This window comes from Budorcas taxicolor, chromosome 25 (genome assembly GCF_023091745.1).
Source record: "Budorcas taxicolor isolate Tak-1 chromosome 25, Takin1.1, whole genome shotgun sequence".
In the NCBI taxonomy this organism is placed as follows: domain Eukaryota; kingdom Metazoa; phylum Chordata; class Mammalia; order Artiodactyla; family Bovidae; genus Budorcas; species Budorcas taxicolor.
The window spans coordinates 41,158,461-41,171,956 of record NC_068934.1 but is presented as its reverse complement, the minus strand read 5'-3'; the positions used below and the strand labels follow the sequence as shown (position 1 = coordinate 41,171,956).

The 13,496-nt window shown below is 52.4% G+C and overlaps 2 protein-coding genes across 2 annotated transcripts; one reads left to right on the top strand and one right to left on the bottom strand.

Moving 5' to 3' along the window:
- Positions 1–1,197: 1,197 nt before the first annotated feature.
- FTH1 (ferritin heavy chain 1) lies at positions 1,198–3,936 on the top strand. Its single transcript, XM_052661894.1, has 4 exons — positions 1,198–1,546; positions 2,957–3,103; positions 3,393–3,518; positions 3,616–3,936. The coding sequence occupies exons 1-4, from the start codon at positions 1,433–1,435 to the stop codon at positions 3,772–3,774; spliced, it is 546 nt and encodes a 181-aa protein (XP_052517854.1). The 5' UTR covers positions 1,198–1,432; the 3' UTR covers positions 3,775–3,936.
- Positions 3,937–4,369: 433 nt separating this feature from the next.
- Positions 4,370–13,261, bottom strand: BEST1 (bestrophin 1). The gene is made up of 10 exons (XM_052662192.1): positions 13,110–13,261; positions 11,599–11,693; positions 10,888–11,121; positions 10,129–10,283; positions 9,664–9,741; positions 9,021–9,173; positions 8,724–8,804; positions 8,108–8,259; positions 5,373–6,011; positions 4,370–4,388 (listed from the first exon to the last, which is right to left on the bottom strand). Exons 1-10 carry the CDS (start codon positions 13,259–13,261, stop codon positions 4,370–4,372), a joined length of 1,758 nt encoding a protein of 585 aa, XP_052518152.1.
- Between the last annotated feature and the right edge of the window lie 235 nt (positions 13,262–13,496).

Sequence of the window (13,496 nt, the reverse complement as noted above, 5' to 3'; positions counted from 1 at the left end):
TTAATATCCTGCAAAGGTTCTTGGGTAGGTCCTCCAACCCTGTGTTTCAGACCCTGGCTATCGGAGGGTAGCCGACTGGGAGCAGGTGCTTGGCGGGGCTCCATTTCTGCCATCCACGAACTCACACCCACTCCGTGCACAGCTGCAAGCCACACCCATTGCCCCCTCCCCCAGGGTCCCTGGCATCTGTCACGCAGTGCCATCAGCTTCTCTCCAAGGACAACCCGGGGGTGGCTCCCTGTAGGGCCTCCTCAGCCGGAGGCTCCTGGGACTGGGGCCGATAAAACAGGCCATTTCAAAATGGCCTCGAGGCATCCTTTCAAGATCCTAGTGGCTTCGTCCCTTTCTTCTAACCCCGGCGTCTGTGTTTTAAGTTACCAGAGATTTTCTCAGAGACCAGTGCACGGGGTCACAGGGTCGGACACAACTTAAAAATTGAACAACAGTGGCTCAGCCCCACCGTTCTCTCGGGAAGGCGGTCTCCGCCGTCTCTCAGGAAACACAGCCCGCCCAGTCTTTGTTGTATCAAATGCACGAGGAGCCATGTTGGCTTTCAGCAAAAGGCAAACATGGTCTCCGGAGCCAAAAGCGGGCGGGGGGTGGGAGGCCGACCTGCGAAGGGCGTTGGACCCCCACCCCGCCTGCATTCGGCGCCTTTCTAGGCTTTGAGCAAGAGAAAGCGAGCCCCACTCACTCGGCCTCCCCGGGCCCACGGTCACCCTCCAGGTTCCCTATTCGCATTAAAAGGTAACCACCTCGGGCTGTGCGGGTGGCAACTGCGGCCCTAGGGCTCGGAATTTTCAGGTGCCCTTGCCCGAGAGTCTCGGGGAGCCCTTTGGGACCTCGGATTCGCCCCGACGCCCCTGGGATTGATCAGTGGCAGTTTCCCGTCGTTTCCTAGACCCCAGGACGCCATCGGGGTCAGAGCTCCGAGTTGGGCTTCCTGCCCCCCGCCCCACTTATGTCTTCTCCAACCCCTTGAAACGTGCCCAACGCTGCAAACAACAAGCAGCTCCCTTCGGGGCCCCTGGGCCCCACCACCGCCGCCCCCCACCCCGCCTCCGTCCCTCCCCTCCCCCAGCCCAACATCCCAGCTGGTCGGAGCCGCGCTTGCACCGGAAGGGGCGGGGCTCGGCGCACGGGCAGCGTGATTGGCCGCGGCGGGGCTGACGCCCGCTCCGGCTATAAGAGGCGGGCGACGGCCACCTGCGCCACAGTCTTCGCGGAGGGTCGCCGCGGTTTCCTGCTTCAACAGTGCTTGAACGGAACCCGGCTGCTCGTCCCCCCCCTCACCCCGGCCGGCCACTCAGAGCCAGCCCTCGTCACCACTTGACAGCGCCCTCCGACCGGCCCAAGGTCCCCGCCGCCACTCCAGCGCCGCTCAGCCGTCGCCGCCGCCACCACCACCACCGCCCCTTTTCAGCCGCCCACCATGACGACCGCATCCCCCTCGCAGGTGCGCCAGAACTACCACCAGGACTCGGAGGCCGCCATCAACCGCCAGATCAACCTGGAGCTCTACGCCTCCTATGTCTACCTGTCCATGGTGAGCGCGGGCTGGCCGGCGGGCGGCGGGCGCGACCTCCCCGGGCGGCGGGGCGGGGCGGGGTGGGGGTGTGGCTCCCGGGCGGGCCCTCTCGTCTCCAGCTAGCTTCCCGCCTCCAGTCTCCCGCCTCCTTGCGCCCTTCCTGGAAAATGGAGGTTGCTTCAAATCCCCGAGGACTTCTGCGCAGAAATTCTGAGCAGTTGTCTCCTGGGAGCGCTCCCTCATAGGCCAGGATAGCTTTTGCGCACCGTTTTTTGTTTAAAGGGAGCTGAGTTTCCTTACGGGGTTGCTACGCTTGCCACCAGTACGATCCTGCAGTTTGGGAAGTGGACTTCAGCATTTCCATCCCTTCTTGTGCCTCCGGCCACGTGATCGGGGGAGGAGGGGTGGGTTGGGTGGCGTTAGGAGGTTAAGCTCCCACCCTTCTGAGCGCGGCGGAGCCTTCTGGGTAATGGTGTCCAGCCAGCTCTGGGGGCTGGCGCGAAGTGGTTTATCTCTTGGGCCGAAGAACCGGCCGCACCTCTCTTCTCTGCTTATCTCTTAAGTCCCACTTAATGGAAGCACATCTAGAAATCTCCCCTTCTGCCGACACTGGCGCTTTCTAAGTCACCCGTCCTTGCGCCCGGCTAGTTAATTTACCTTTTTTGTGTGTAAGGGTTGTGGCGTAATTGAACCCTTAGTTCTTGAATAAAGTCCACCAACAGTTACGGGGCCAGATATTTTTCCACGCAGTAATGCGTGGAATCGGTTTTCCAAAATCTTTGTTTTAGGCGGTGTGATAGGAGTTTTAGTTAGAATTGTTTTAACCGCCAGCGTTGTGCAAATCATCCAAGAACAGACATGTTGCAGATGGGTTTGGAAGAGACCTGGATCTCTGTGACTGTCATTCCATTTTAGGAACACCTGAATACAGCAAGGATGTAAAACGGAATCAAATTTTTGTTTTCTACTGGTAATATATTTAGCATTAAATGTGCAGTAGCGTTTCCGGTAACTGTTACCTTGCCTACGTGGGATAATTTTAGAAATCCATCAGCCTGCTGTAAGCTGACAGCTCAAGTTTGAACAAGGATTGTTCAAAGAGAAGGCACTAATAGTGCAGGGTAAATACTCCAATGTCTCTTCGAGCAAATTTGACACTGGTTGTAGAAACCTTACTTTGCACTAACAGAAATATTTAAAGAGTTCCATGGTAGAGACGGTTCCCATGATATTTTACAGGAAGCAAACTTCCAGTTTCAAGGACCAAGTTTCATTTTTGTGTTTCAGAGTAAAAATGAATTATTGTTTAATCAGGGAACACACCCTACTCCAGTCTCCTTAGGCTCAGACCCTTGCTGGGTTTTGAGAAACCAGCTGGCAGACTGCCTTCTTTGGGGACTGCCTAACATGTTCATGTTCTGCTTTCAGTCGTACTATTTTGACCGTGATGATGTGGCTTTGAAGAACTTTGCCAAATACTTTCTTCACCAATCTCATGAGGAGAGGGAACATGCTGAGAGACTGATGAAGCTGCAGAACCAGCGAGGCGGCCGAATCTTCCTTCAGGATATCAAGGTAAACGAAAGATCCTTGGGTTGTCTTGGCAATCCTCACGTATCAGAAATCCCTGATGCCAGCAGTTGTCATTGTTAGATGAGACATTGGGCTTTAGTCTTTTGTGCTTTTTCAAGCTTAGCATTTAAGCTAAAGTGGGCCAGGATATTAAATTGGAAGCTGTTGTCAGGGGGACCTCGGTGCTCTTCGTTCTGCCAGTTGCAGTTGTTTGTTACACACTAGATGCTTGCTGGCTTGGCATTTTTACCTAGAGGTTGCAGGTACACTGACCTAAGCTCCCCTCGTTCAGAAACCAGACCGTGATGACTGGGAGAATGGGCTGAATGCAATGGAATGTGCGCTGTGCTTGGAAAGAAGTGTGAATCAGTCGCTACTGGAACTGCACAAACTGGCCACTGAAAAAAATGATCCCCATGTGAGTACACTGACACCTGGGAGTAGATGGAGGAAATAATTGCCTGAGGGGCTGGGGAGGCTTACCAATAACTTTCTTGCCTGTGCTCTTTTTTTAGCTGTGTGATTTCATTGAGACTCATTACCTGAATGAACAGGTGGAAGCCATCAAAGAATTGGGTGACCACATAACCAACCTGCGCAAGATGGGGGCCCCTGGATCGGGCATGGCAGAGTACCTCTTTGACAAGCACACCCTGGGACACAGTGACAGCTAAGCCTCAGGCTGGCTTCCCACAGTCACACGGGTGACTTCCCTGGTCACCAAGGCAGTGCATGCATATTTGGGTTACCTTCATCTTTTCTATAAGTCGTAACAAAACATCTACTTAAGTTCTTTCTTTAGTACCATTCCTTCAAATAAAGTAATTTGGTACCCAGTTGTTGTCTCTTGAGTTTTGGGGATGGGCTGGAAAAGTATCTAGGTCAGCTTGATTGAATGTGTAAGTACCACCATGGTTTAGTCATGCTAATCAAAATGGAACACCGAGGAGGATTTGTATTTATTTATTAAATTCCTTAGTTTGGGAAAGATACCAAGGCTTGAGTGTATTGAATTCACACAGAACTTAAGGACTCCTGATTCTGAATTAGGTGTTATATGTTTCCGGCATCTCTAGCTTTCACAATTTATTAAAGTAGAATTGCAACTACTGATTTGTGTTATCCATGAAGCCAACCATTTATTTCAGGCTGTCATAGAAACATACTCTTCGGTGTGGACAGCTGTATGCCTATGACTGGATCAGTGTCCTGCTGGTGTACACGCAGGTAGGACCAGGCTGGTGGAGCATCCCCTTTGGAGGAAGCAGGCTAGGAATGTGCTTCATCCCTAGTGAGAATTTGAGAAAGTTTACATGAGTACAGAAAGATAATCTTCATTTCAGTACGATAGTAGCTGCAATAGGAGGGCAAAAATTGAGACATCTTAAATATTCACCAGTGAATAGTGTTGGAAGACAGCAGAGTCCTTGCTAGCCAGCTATATTATCCTCTCAACCAGCTGCAGTGATTTGTTAAATGTTTTCAAAGCTATGTATTATGACCACAGAAGAACTGCTCTGAGAATCCAGAAATGGGAAGTTATACTTCCTCTCACATGGTGATTGGGGGTGGGGAAGTGTGGGTCTAACTGGGTGAGTGGATGTCCAGGAAATCTGGAATAAAGGGAAACCTCTGGTGGTATTGCAACAGCTTAAGGTTGACCTCAAAACAGGAAGAACTCATTTAAGTTCAGAAGTCTTTAGTGAGGTCCCCAAAGCATAAGATGCCCCCACCTTATCTGCCATTTCCCAGGGTTGTGGATGGTATACTCAGAAGTGCTTCAGGACCCCTGTTAACTGTTAGGGAGCAGAGATCATGTGACTTCCCAGCTAATCCTGGGCAGTAAGTTGAGTTCTTGGGCTACAGCTTAAGAGTCCTGAATTCTGCCCCATGTGTGTGTTTGCCACCCCTGCTTAAAGTGAGCTGGGTCCATTGGTAACATCTACCTGGCTAAACCTGGCCTCATGGCCTTTCGACATCATTCTTGTCAGTACCACCTCACCTTCCTATACCTGGGCCCCGGAGAAGTCCTGGTGATGCCAACCTCTTGGGTAAAATAAGCAAAAGTCGCCCAACACTTTTCCATGGGCCTGCTGTGGCAGCCCAGTGTGTATCCCAAGCCAGTGCTGGGCGTAGGGCCAGCATGCCCTGGCCACCACAGGACCACAAGAGAATTGTGAACGAAAGGTGGGATTCAGAGCAAGGGAAGCTGGTGAGGGTCACCCCTGGGGAGCTGGGGGGTTAGTGACCCTGGTTTGAGTAGAGGACAGACCTGTCTTCCAAGTCCCAATAAGGATCTCCATGATCTTTGAGTATAGTGTGTATGTTGCTTGTCGATTGTCCCAAATGCGGTTCTCTGAGATGTTCAGGGGCCTCTGACATGTCCATCAGGTTAAACTCGACAGTTTTCCTTCTCATGTGAATAACTTCTGGGTGCTCCGTTGAGGCCCCAGCATTCTCTGGGAGCAATTCAAAACTCTTCTTGGACCTGGGGGTTGCAGGCTGAAGGCTTTGATCTTTGACAGGGTCATCTATGCCTGAGATTCTGCGAAGACTTGAGGGTGCTGACTGTCCAGGCGGAAAGACCATAGGGGTGTGGCTGAGGGGTGTCTGTGGGGCACTGTGGTAGCCTGACCTTGCGTAGAGCACCACGGACTTGAAAACATCTTCCCCCTTCCAGGCCTTGCTGTCTTCCTGGTCGCTAGTGTTCTGCCCGGCCCCTCCAAGGTTCTTGGGCTGGTTCTCATGTGAAAGGACTTCTTTCTTGGGACACAGGAGTTTGGTCTTCGAGTTTGTCCTAGGGGACTGGCGGTCGTGGGATTGCAGCCCTAGGAAGCGGCCAGTGACGCCAGAGTGAGCACCCTCTCGCTCCTCTAGATCTGGCTGAAACTCCATGTCTTCCTTATCCAGACTGGAAAGAAACAGAAGACTCAAGAGTTAGTGGAGGGTCAATGGCCTGAAGCCTGATGTGACTTCTCCTTTAACCTCCCATCTCCCTCCCTCTGGCCCCAGGCCCAGAACACAGTCTTCCTCACCTCACCTTAGACTCGCCTCTCTGCTGATCCATCCTGTGCCTCTCAATTAATCCCTCCTGGCTGAGCTCACCTCTTGTCCCTGTTAACATCCAAATTTCCCGGCCAGGAATTTAAGGACTTCCTCTTCAGCACCCACATTTTCCTTTTAAAACCCATCACTCCAGGCAATCAACTGCCAGTCCCCAGTTATGGGTAAAAACCTGACTTCCTGGGAACCCAAAGCCTTTACTCTGCAAGGGAAAACCTACCTACCCCAGAATGTGGCTGCCCTGGCCCATGTCCAGATTCTCCCCATGCTTCAGGGTCCAGCTCCTAGTCCAGCTGGAGGCCACCTCTCAGGTGGCCAAAGGTGATCTCTGTTCTACACTCTGTCTCTTACCCAGGCATCCAGTACTTTGTACCTTGTATCAGAGACTGGGCCCTGGATTTGAGCTCCCTCACTAAACTGCTTCTTGTAGGCAAGTCTGTGTGTTATTAGTCTGTTATCCACCTTCCCCAGCTGCTGGAGTACAGTCCATGGAGAACTCAGAGGCGACCTCCAGCAACATTTCTGACCTAAGCAAGCCTCCATCCTTAATCATTTGATCACTTATCCAAACCTTCCTTACACAAACTGGACTCTAGCTAATTCTACTGACAGCTTAATAGGATATTCGGTTCTTAGAAAGAGAACAGTGCTTTTAATCCTGCGTCAGAAAACCTTGATGGGATGGACCCTGAGATGCAGCAAAGACTCTCCAAAGTGCCCCCCGCCCCCCGACACACACACCCTGTCATTCTGGGGAGACAGAGCTGTCTGGGGCGGCCCCTTGGCCCACTGTGGCCCAGGTACAACTCCAGAGGTTCTAACCAAATCAGGGAAACAGGACCCATGCAGGGTGAAGTGTGGCTACTGTGGATGACATGAGGCCTATATTCTGTAGCAAGAAGTCTACTCAGAAGGTGCCTGTGATGACCCAACCTCCTGCTTGCTCCCTTGCCCAGGGAACCCCACTCCCACTCTTCATTCCACCCTCTTTATTAGAAACAAGAGTTCTAAGCCAGAGTCAGCAACCAGGCCCTGACATAGCTGCATGACTAACCACTGAATGCCCTTGAGTAAGTCTCTTCTGTCTCTGAGCCTCAGTTTCCACTTTGGACACAGAGGGGTTTGATTGGAGGTACCTAAGGGCCCTTATAGCTTTAAGAGTCCTTACACAGCACAAGATAAGTGTTAAGGGTGTGGAGTTGGAACCAGACATACCTGGCTCAGCTGTGCTGCTTGCTAGCTATGTGACCTTGGGTGGGGCAACTGATTTAAACTCTCTGAAGTGAAGTGAAGAAGTGAAGTGAAATTGCTCAGTCATGTCCAACTCTTTGCGACCCCACAGACTACATGTAGCCTACTAGGCTCCTCTGTCCATGGGATTTTCTAGGCAATAGTACTGGAGTGGGTTGCCATTTCCTTCTCCAGGGGATCTTCCCGATCCAGGGATCGAACCCGGGTCTCCTGCATTGTAGACAGACGCTTAACCGTCTGAGCCACCAACCTGGACTTAATCATCTAAAAACTAGAGATAACAAACCAAGGTTAGTGGAACAACAACAAAATAGCTTTTATATATATATATATATATATATATATATATATATATAGAGCATAGTACAATGCCCAGCACTTAGTAAGACACCCAATATGCATTAAGTGGCTTCCCTGGTGGCTCAGTGGTAAAGAGCCAGTGCAGGAGACATGGGTTCCATCCCTGGGTCTGGAAGATCCCCTGGAGGAGGAAATGGAAATCCACTCCAGTATTCTTGCCTGGAAAATGCCATGGACAGAGGAGCGTGGCGGGCTACAGTCCATGGGATCACAAAGAGTTGGGCATGACTGAGCAACTGAGCATGCATATGTATTAACTGAAAGTTCTAAATTAAGCAGACACTTGCATTTGGGGTTTTACACCCACTGAAGTGGCTCCCTGGCACTTCCCACCTGATGTTGAAGGTGGAGCCAAAAAAGGAGGGTCGACGAGACTGGGCAGAGGCAGCTGTGTAGGGGGGATGTGGTTCCGGCTCATTCCAGTACATATCTCTCTCCATCGGTGGCAAGTCCTGGTGCATCTCGTCTACAGCCAACAGGGACACCTGGTCATGAGGGACAGAAGAAGTCCAACTGAAAGGTAAGCCCTAACTGACCATGAATTTGTCAGGTGACTCGGAGAGGTCACTGGTGGCTCAGATGGTAAAGAATCTGCCTGCAATGTGGGAGACCCAGGTTTGATCCCTGGGTTGGGAAGATCCCCTGGAGAAGGGAATGGCAATCCACTCCAGTATTCTTGCCTGGAGAATTCCATGGACAGAGGAGCCTGGTGGCCTACAGTCCTTGGAGTTGCAGAGTCAGACACAAGTGAGCAACTAACAGTTTGGAGGGGTCACTTCTCTCTCTTTGGGCCTCAGATGCCCTTCTTCTGAAATGAAGAGACTGATGCTACCTATAGCCTCAGAAGTTAGACTGAGAATCCTGGGAGTGAATGGTTGGAGGGCAATTCACAGAACTGTGGGGCCCCCTTCCTGGGTCCAGGGGACAGGTTCTCTTCCTCCCCTCATACCTGCAAGCTCCTGTCGACAATCCAGTTGGTCTCAAAGTCATCGTCATCCTCTCCAAATGGGTTGATGAGCTGCTCTGCCACCTCAAGGGTAAATGAGGTTCCGGAAATCCTCAGGTAGAGCCCCCTGCTGCCTTGCTCCCACCCTAAATGTGGGCTCCTGCCATTTCCACCCATCCATCCCCTCAATGGTGTCCTTCCTGCCTGACTACTGTCTCCAAAGCCACAATGTAGGGACCCTCCTCTCCTAGTTGGCCATGAGCCTTGGGCCACAGCCAGTCTTGTCCCAGGGAGGCTCACTTTCAACCAGCCGGCATAGAAGAAGAACTGCAGGAATGTGAAGAGGGGTACGACAAGGTCCATTTCGTGGCCAGGGTAGGCCTTGGCTGGGTTCAGAAACTGCCGCCCAATCAGGCAAGCCAGGAAGAAGCTGTATACTGCCACGGTCACCACCTGGGGGGGAAGGGAGGGAGCGGCAGATATGGGCTGGGTGGGGACTGTGGGGTCAGGCGGCCCCCTAGGCTGGGAGGACAGGACTTGCCCTGACGTGCACGCTCCTGTGACTTTGGGTCTCCGTGATCTCCTCTTTAAAATGGGGAGGGGATTCCCTGGCAGTCCAGTGGTGAGAACTCCACGCTCTTACTGCCAAGGGGCTGGGTTCATTCCTGGACAGGGAACTAATATCCCACAGTCCTCGCAGCACAGTCAAAAATTTTTAAAAAATTAATTAAATTAAATGGGGGTAATCACATTGCCTCCATTGCCTGGACCAGGCAGGGGCCCGAACTCTTTGAACTTGGTGCTAAAAAGACCCTGCAGAGTCCAGGCGTGACTCCCAGAGGAAGCTTCTTCTTCAGGCTCTAAGTGAGCCCTTCCCATCATAGGCTGCTCTCTGGGTCTTCTGAGTTTCCCAAAGGGGCAGCTTCACCAGTCCAGTCCTCACCTGAGTGTACACCAGTGGGATACTGATCCAGTCGTAGGCATACAGCTGTCCACACTGAGTACGCAAGGTGTTCATTTCCTAGGGGAGCAGGAAGAAGGGCTGGAGTCTTGACCACCACCTGCTCTCCAGGCTCAGCCCCCAGCTCGTCTCCAGATACCAGGGCCTGGAGCTCAGACCCTGGCTGTGTGGTCATGGACAGCTCACTTAACCTCTCTGTGCCTCAGCCTCCTCAACTATCAAAAAGGAACCAGGATCTTGGAGGTCCACTTTAGAGAGAGGATGGGAGGGGAAATTGCAAAGGGGCCACCTTGGGCTATGGAATCCTGTTGGAAGAGATCTTACAGTCCCAAGGCAGGCTCTGGGAAGACCCTCAGGGGCTCAAGCCTTCTCTTTGTAGGAAACTTGTTCCTCATGGGGCAGGACCCTGCCCGCTCTGCAGCAGCCCCATCAATGTAATGGGCTCACGTTGAGCAGGCTCTGGAGCAGGATAGGGTCCCGAATTCGACCTCCTATCCATGCCTTTGTTGACAAGTTGGCAAACCACACCCAGGGCATCCAGAACGAGTTGTGTGGCAAGCTCAGTTTTTGCAAGTGCTTGTGTTCCGAGGGTGTCATGAAGCCTGCAGGAGAAAGTGGAGAAGACAGTGGGTAGGAGAAGCTGCAGAAGGGGTGGCTGGCCAGGCCCTGCCTGGTGGGGTCCAGAGTTCAAGGCCAAGTCCCTGCTGAGCCCACAGGGACCTCAGAGCTTCTTTGCTATCCTCTTTCTGTCAACAAATAATCACTGAATTCTACTCTGTGATATTCTGGGCTGAAGACGTGAGAAGGATCTGTCTTATTAACCAGGATCTGGTCAGGCAAGCCAGAGACAGAGGTTGCTGACTTACAGGCTGGAGACTGGACATCAGGAAGCGAAAGAGCAGACGGAGGTAGACTCTGCTTCCTCACTAGTTCCCGAAGCCCTGCTGGGGCCCTCAACCCTCACTCTTCGAAGCTTCATCCTTCCATGAGTCCTTAGCCCTGTCTCAAACCCCTGTCGTCTGAGAGTCGGTTCCTGGCCTATACCCACTTTCAGACCCCTGACTCCACGCCACCCAATTCAGGTCCCCGCCTACCAGATCTCGACCCTATCCCACCCCTGGTCTCACCCAATCCTCAGCACTGGGACCTCTGACTCCACCCATCTTCAGCTGTGGCTCCGCCCCATCACCCTTTGGCCCCGCCCACCTGCTTTCACCAGGTGCTGCGGGCTGGGAAAGCGTTTGTAGACCGCAGCGCTGACGCTGCGCAGGATGAGCACGTTGCCTAGGTTGACATAGCGCATGAGCGTGCGCCGCAGCATCCGGCCTTGCTCATCCTTGCCCTCAACGAAGGATGACACCAGGTTCATGAGGCGGTCGGGCCACGGTAGGTTCTCATACTGGTTCCACCAGCGTGTCACGACTAGCGTCACGTAGAAGCCTGGGCAGAGGGGTGTGGGGGGCGAGGGGCGAAGGCCCACGCTGCGGCCGAAGCCCAGCGAGGGCGATGCCTCGGTTTCTCCATCCTTCTAATTGGCTGAACCCAGCCCCAACCTTGCTGGAAGGCGCTCGGGAAGGAGAGACCATCAGAGCCTTGTGTGAAGGCATGAGAGCCAGGAGTTCTCTCTGTGGCCCCACTGGCTTTCCCGGAAATCCGCCAGATCCCTCCCCTCCTGCGTAAGGCTCCAGAGACTACTATAATGTCAGGACTGCCCTCAGAAAGTGGGATCTCAAGTGCTCTTAGCCGGACATCCTTCCTAATGCCTAATGTCAGTCCCTCTGGCTGCAGGCTCTCCATTTCCCTGAACCACCGAGAGGCACTGATGTACAACTGGCCTTCCCAGGAGCTCCTCGTGATCTGCCTGTCTGGAGCCTGGAGAAGCCACCAGGACCCCCACGCGCAGAAAGGGGGGCTCACCCAGCACGAAGGAGATGGGGATGAGCTGGATGTAGCTATCGCAATACAGAGTCAGCTTCTCAAAAATCACCTGCTGTTCCTCCGTGAGGGCCATCCTGGGGGAGGGAGGGGTTGGGGTAAAGACGTGTAGACACTAGGAGGAGATGGCTGAGATCTGTCCCAGGTCCAGCCAGTCCCAGGGTAAGAAGAGAGTGATAGCCTCATTTCCTCTCTGTCTCTCATTGGCCTGCCTGGGGCCCCTCCTCTGGCCTGAGCCAGGTCCCTCTTCTTTCTTCCACAGCCCCCAAACCCCAAAGGGGCCTCTGCTCCATGCCTGGAGGAGAAACCCTCAGGGGGTTTTCTGTGAGGTCAAGGAAGGCAGGTCCTGCTGAAGGAGTCCGTTTTAGGCACTGCCGACTCTTTTAAAGGATCCAAAAGACAGTTGTTTGAAAGCAGGTTGAGGGACTTTCCTGGTGGTCCAGTGGCTAAGACTTCCACTCCCAATACAGGGGCCCGGGTTCGATCCCTGGTCAGGGAACTAGATCCCACATGCCACAGCTAAAGATAGAGCATGCCACAACCAAGGCCCAGTGCAGCCAAATGAATAAAAATAATATATTAAAAATGTTGAAATAAAGTGTTTTGTCTTTTAAAAAAATGTCTGGTGAGGGGATGAATCAGTAGAACACAGAGGGGGTTTTAGGGTTTAGGGCAATGAAATTATTCTGTACGACACTGTAATGGTGGATGCAAGTCATTACACATTTGTCCAAACCCATAGAGTATACATCACCAAGGAGGAACCCTAACGTAAACTATGGACTTTGGGTGATAATGAGGTGTCAGTGTGGGTTCATCTATTATCACAGACATCCCACTGTCTGGTAGGATGTTGATAGTGGGGAAGGCTGTGTGTGTGGCAGGAGGGGGTGGGGTACATGGGAATTCTCTGTACCTTCTGCTCAGTCTTGCTACTACCGTAAAGCTGCTCTAAAAAATAAAGCCTAATTTTCTAAAGTATATTGGTGCCCTAATAACAACCAAAGAAAACAAATGTGCTGTGTTATTAGTATTATCCTTATGAACTCAAGAAATTTATGTATTTGATATTTTTCAATTCATTGTCATCATTAATGCATTTTCATTAAAAATGCTATTATATATTCTGTAGTTTTATTGACCACAGAATATATTGCTATATTGCTTAAATAAATGTTTATATTGGGGAAAAGAAACGGCATGGTCTGTGAGAGAAACCATGTGGGGTTCAGGAAAACAGGCTAACTGGATGGGACCAGAGAAGGGCCCTCCCTGGGGTGGAGGAAAGGGTTTCTGAGACGCTCCGACCTGTACTGCGTTTCCCTCCCAGGCTGTCTCCTTTCTTCTCCCCAGCCCCTAGGTCCTTAGCCCCCGGCTCTAGGGCTTTTCCACAAGCTTAGCACAGCCTTATAGGTCTCTGTGCATTGGGCTCCTAGATCACTGAGGCCCTCGGAGCTCCAAGCCTTGGAGCTGTCCCCCCTGTTCCTCCGAACCTGTAAATGAAGCGGATGATATAGTAGCAGAGCAGAAAGATGAGAAACTCGCCATAGAGCAGTTTGTAGATGCTGCCTCGCCAGCACAGCAGCAGGCGGGAGAAGGAGCCTAAACGGGCATTGGCCACTTGGCTCGAGTAGGTGACAGTCATGGCCAGGCACTGGGCTGCAGCAGGTGGGCTTGGGTCCTGGTGGACAGACAGGGCGGGATGCTGGTGGGGGTGGGCAGGAGGGAGCAGGGACCTCTTCAGAGTCTGTCCAGGACTCATGAGTGACCCTTCCCTGCTCTGGGCCTCAGTTTTCTCATCTGGACCCTGGGAAGTACCCTCCAAGGAGCTAGGGAATTGAGCTCAGGTGCTGTCCTTAGCCTTGGCATGGAGGGCACAC

Bases quoted from the DNA above. Each gene is read 5' to 3' on its own strand.
- BEST1 (XM_052662192.1), bottom strand. From the start codon at position 13,261: ATGACTGTCACCTACTCGAGCCAAGTGGCCAATGCCCGTTTAGGCTCC. The intron at 8,260-8,723 runs GTATGAGGGGAG...CCTCATGACCAG, and splicing joins TTGTCGACAGGAGCTTGCAG to GTGTCCCTGTTGGCTGTAGA. The intron at 6,012-8,107 runs GTGGGAAGTGCC...GTTTCTTTCCAG, and splicing joins GGCTCCACCTTCAACATCAG to TCTGGATAAGGAAGACATGG.
- FTH1 (XM_052661894.1), top strand. From the start codon at position 1,433: ATGACGACCGCATCCCCCTCGCAGGTGCGCCAGAACTACCACCAGGAC. The intron at 1,547-2,956 runs GTGAGCGCGGGC...TTCTGCTTTCAG, and splicing joins CCTATGTCTACCTGTCCATG to TCGTACTATTTTGACCGTGA. The intron at 3,519-3,615 runs GTGAGTACACTG...CTCTTTTTTTAG, and splicing joins CTGAAAAAAATGATCCCCAT to CTGTGTGATTTCATTGAGAC.